The sequence below is a fragment of the Magnolia sinica genome, chromosome 18, assembly GCF_029962835.1.
Source record: "Magnolia sinica isolate HGM2019 chromosome 18, MsV1, whole genome shotgun sequence".
In the NCBI taxonomy this organism is placed as follows: Eukaryota; Viridiplantae; Streptophyta; class Magnoliopsida; order Magnoliales; family Magnoliaceae; genus Magnolia; species Magnolia sinica.
The window spans coordinates 9,134,842-9,139,004 of NC_080590.1; the positions used below are offsets into that span (position 1 = coordinate 9,134,842).

A 4,163-nucleotide genomic window follows, 5' to 3' on the forward strand; every position below is an offset into this window, starting at 1 on the left:
AAAAACGTTACAATGTCACTATTTTTAAGGTGATATTCATACCCTATCGATGTTTAAGCCCGATTACAAATCCTTCTCCTGGAAGCCGAATAAATATAACCTTCGACTTGTTATTAAAAAAAAAATGCACCCCCAACCCATTTGTAAAGCATACACCCCTAACTTCTTTGTTTGATCACAGTTTACACCTTGAGTTCTATTTGCAATTTACACCCTTAAATTTTATGCAATTTCTAAAGATTTTCAAAGACAAAGGTGGAATACTGTTGGAGTATCTCTATCCACAGTTCATGTCATATAAGCTCAAGTAACAAGGAGGAGAAAAAAAGATAGAGAGAAAATTATTGTTGATTGTTGAACTTCACAACAATCTGTTCTATACATTTAAAATAGATTTTTATAAATTTAAAAGGAGCACTTTGGGTCACTTTCAAAAAAAAAAAAAAATGTCAATCCATCCAGTGTGATTAAATGATAACTCTCCACATAATTTGAATGCAATTTTCATTAAAAGGCACCAAAGCCATTCACCAAAATGTCACCAATAATCACAACAAAGTGACATGGCCAAAAGCAATGATTTTATATTATTTATTTTGAAGAAAAAAAAATAACACAACACACTTAACCAGCAGGCAGCAGCAGCTCAGATTAGCTGCTCACACCCTTCAAACAATGTAAGATCATATCTAATGAGGTCTTAAGTCCATCCCATTAGACTAGGAGTTACTAACTTATAGTCGGCCCATCTGATGACTTCCAACCTTTCATGTTTATGTGACATCTAACCTCTCCGATAGGTTGGCCCTATCACAAAGATCACCTTGTTCAAAAATCATCCATATCCACTCATCAGTGGACCCCATTTGTATTTTGCTACTTATTAATGGCTAGATATTGTTTTTTATGGTGTGGCCCACCTAATATGTTGATATGGCTGATTTTTGCATTAGGGGATCCTCATTGTGGGGCCAACCTACTGGAACTTGGAAAGGTTATTGGATTTCACGTCCACTTAATATGTTGGAAGGTATCTGTTTGATGGACCGTACCCTGTGGTCCAACCAGGAGAATGAAATGCAATGCTCCTTGCACTTGAACACGTGGACAAATCCATTGATCTGGGCCCACCATTTGGTTCACCCCTCTTCAAAGAATTACCATGAAAAGAAACGCATATCAGAAGATTATATCCATCAGATCAGCATCCAAAAAAATAGACACTTGCTTTCATTTAGAAAATCCAACGAATGGATCTTAACTATCAGCATAGTTCAATCGTCCAGTCAATATCTTGAAAGAAGAGACAGACAAGAAGATCTCTTGCCCTCAAAAAACAAGCAAAATAATGAATGTGACCTGTCCATTCAGAATGTCCATTTGCGACTGCCAACGACTCTGATCTCAGCTCATAACCATCCCACCAGTGGCTTGGAAAGAAAGACGGTTATAACAGGAGAGAGAGAGAGAGAGAGAGAGAGAGAGAGAGGAACTTGCAGTGGTGGAAGTTAGCAAATGGTAGAGAGAGAGAGAGAGACAGGATGAAATACTAAAAATGACATCTGACAGGCAATGTCGTGAGAGGAGCATCTTTTATAAGGTGCCGTCCATCCCAGACTCAAGCACGCATTTCAATACGTAACACGAGCAAGACCCAGCATTCACCAGGTGACTGCGCCGATCCATATCCCAGGTGGGCCACACTGTACAAGACAGACAGAATGGCTAAACGAAAGTATTCTTACATGTGGCCCACCCGAGAAGTCCTAGTTCATGTCAGAAGACCAAACCATCGTGTCCAATACAACCTGATAGGAGGCTCAGACACCTCAAACATGGCATATTAGCACGTGCCCTTTCTACACGTGTGACGACTTAGCAAATATCATAGAAATGATCCCAAACATCCCACTGTTTCAGCAATGCAGATATTTACACCTTCTTTTCGCTACCCAACACCACTTTTTGCCGATACTTCTAAGCGTTTGGCATGCACTTTTGCCAGATGATAAAAACTGGTGTGTTTGTATTGGAAATATCGCCCCCCTTGCATTACAAAAATGGGGTGGTGATGAAATTGAGTGGGTGTAAATATCAACTACGCATTACTGAGAATAGTACTAAACAACAGTTACTAAAAATAGAAGTGGGATTGTTGCCAAAAATAGCTGGGGTTTTCTCTGACCACTGACACTGCTTCGGACAAAAGACCCTGGACTCAAATACAGTCCCAGCTCCAATTTACAGCAATGGCAATTCCGTAATTCCAGCATAGTACATGCCCTATCTCAAACCGGTTAAATCACGTTACCCTCGCCCGGCTGCTCGGGCTCCGGCCAGAGCTTCCAATCACATAAATGCCATTGTAATGGCGACAACGACCTTCATGATAACTACGGGTCGAATGCAATTTCATCATTTATCAAAGAGCAAGTTGAGAAAACCCATGTGGGTTTCCCTTTCATGGAATTTCTCGAGAAAGAAACGAGAGAGAGAGAGAGAGAGAGAGAGAGAGAGGGCCCGAATAAGAAAGAAAAAGTCGCCATTTACATCGTATTTCTACGCCGTATGTATTCCATTGTGTAAGATACAGCGTTATACGCCCCAAGCGTCTGCCAACTTCCCCAAATGGGCCAAATCCCAAACTGACTTCTCCACCACAAAAAACGAAAGAGAAAATCAAAATTACAAAAAAAAAAGAAAGGAAAAAAGAAAATTACAGACACCTCCCCATTTTCTCAAAATGACCACAATATCCCCAGGTTCACAGAATTTTCCCCACAAAATGCCTAAATTGGAAAAAAGATCCATATCACATGGCCCCTGATGGTTTCCCATATTGAGAGATGAGAGAGGGCATTCTGGTCATTCCAACACGGCAACTGGTCGATCTGCTAAACACAAATAGGGAGGTCTCGGTAATTTCCCCCAAAAAAAAACATTTATTACAAACAGAAAATTAAAAAAGAAAAGAAAAAAAAGGAACGGAATTTCTCCATACTGTTTTTTCTGTTTTTCCCATTTTACCCTCCCTTTTGATCCTCCTTCGCCATACCCTCCGCGACGGACGCCAGCTTCTGTAGATTCAGCTTCACCACCGTATCGGCAAACATCCTCGTATCTTCTTCTGTATTCCCCTCGGGCACATCCACGACGTACGATTCCAAAACAACGGTGCAGATCTTCCCATCGCCTCCGAACTCATTCAACGTCGTCACCGACCTGTATTGCCTGAGACGATGCTCCCCGCCTATGATGCTGAACCCTGTTACGTGCCGGTCATCATCCAGCAGGTCCAGCCTCTCCGTACTGGTGCTAGCCGGTAACCCGGAGATGACGTTGACCTCCCTTAAGCATCCGACGGTCATCTCCTGCCCTTTCATGGAGCAGCTTTTGATGAAGTGCTTGTAGACCTGGGGCTTGTCGAACTGGCGGACCAAGGACCAGACCGTATGTACGGGAGCGTATATACGCTGCGCGAGGAGGGAGTAGCATTGGCCTGGAGACATATCGTATTTATGGCACGTGTCGATGATGGGCTTCAGCTCCTCGAATTCTTCTCTGGTCACGCCCGGTGGAATCTGATGGCCTCCGTCCTCGCTTTCTCCTGATGCCGTTGATTTCTCTCCTTCTTCCATTGCTGCTCAGAGAGAGAGAGAGAGGGAAAGAGAGAGAAGGGGGTTACTGATATAATATAGGGGGAGATGGGAAAAATTAAAATAAGTGAAAAGGAAAGGTGTACTTCGGTTGCTTACGAAATTGTGCACCTCTGGATGTTGAATTCAATAAATGGCGTGATCGAACTGGTGAAGAGATGGGTCTATCCGTGCAACGTACAAGAACTGATAATCGGACTGTTTGGATGATCACGGCCATTCATTCATTTAAGGACTGCTGCTTGATGAATAATGTGGACCGTTGGCTGTTCTTGTCTTTGTGCTTTTGCTCACGTCAGGTTGAGGCTTTGATCTGATCAGAACCAAGGCTTCTGTATATCCAATATGGATTATTGATATCCATTCTATCCTCCCATTTACTGTTGGGCCCACCTTGATGGCCGGAACTTGCACTTCGTGACTGATTCAATGACAGCACTTTTCCAGCGGTTAAGATTGTAAAAGAGGTTTATTTATACCCACAGATTACATGGCAGGCCCACCTCG

At 42.6% G+C, this 4,163-nt stretch overlaps 1 protein-coding gene across 3 annotated transcripts; it reads right to left on the bottom strand.

Moving 5' to 3' along the window:
* Positions 1 to 2,508: 2,508 nt before the first annotated feature.
* On the bottom strand, positions 2,509 to 3,659 carry LOC131233495 (abscisic acid receptor PYR1-like). Of its 3 annotated transcripts, none has more exons than XM_058230217.1 (2): positions 3,002 to 3,659; positions 2,509 to 2,649 (listed from the first exon to the last, which is right to left on the bottom strand). In XM_058230217.1, the coding sequence occupies exon 1, from the start codon at positions 3,636 to 3,638 to the stop codon at positions 3,024 to 3,026; it is 615 nt and encodes a 204-aa protein (XP_058086200.1). In that variant the 5' UTR covers positions 3,639 to 3,659; the 3' UTR covers positions 2,509 to 2,649; positions 3,002 to 3,023. The 3 variants fall into 3 exon arrangements, with proteins under 3 accessions (XP_058086200.1, XP_058086201.1, XP_058086199.1); XM_058230218.1 differs by lacking the exon at positions 2,509 to 2,649 and adding an exon at positions 2,675 to 2,891; XM_058230216.1 differs by lacking the exon at positions 2,509 to 2,649 and adding an exon at positions 2,873 to 2,894.
* Between the last annotated feature and the right edge of the window lie 504 nt (positions 3,660 to 4,163).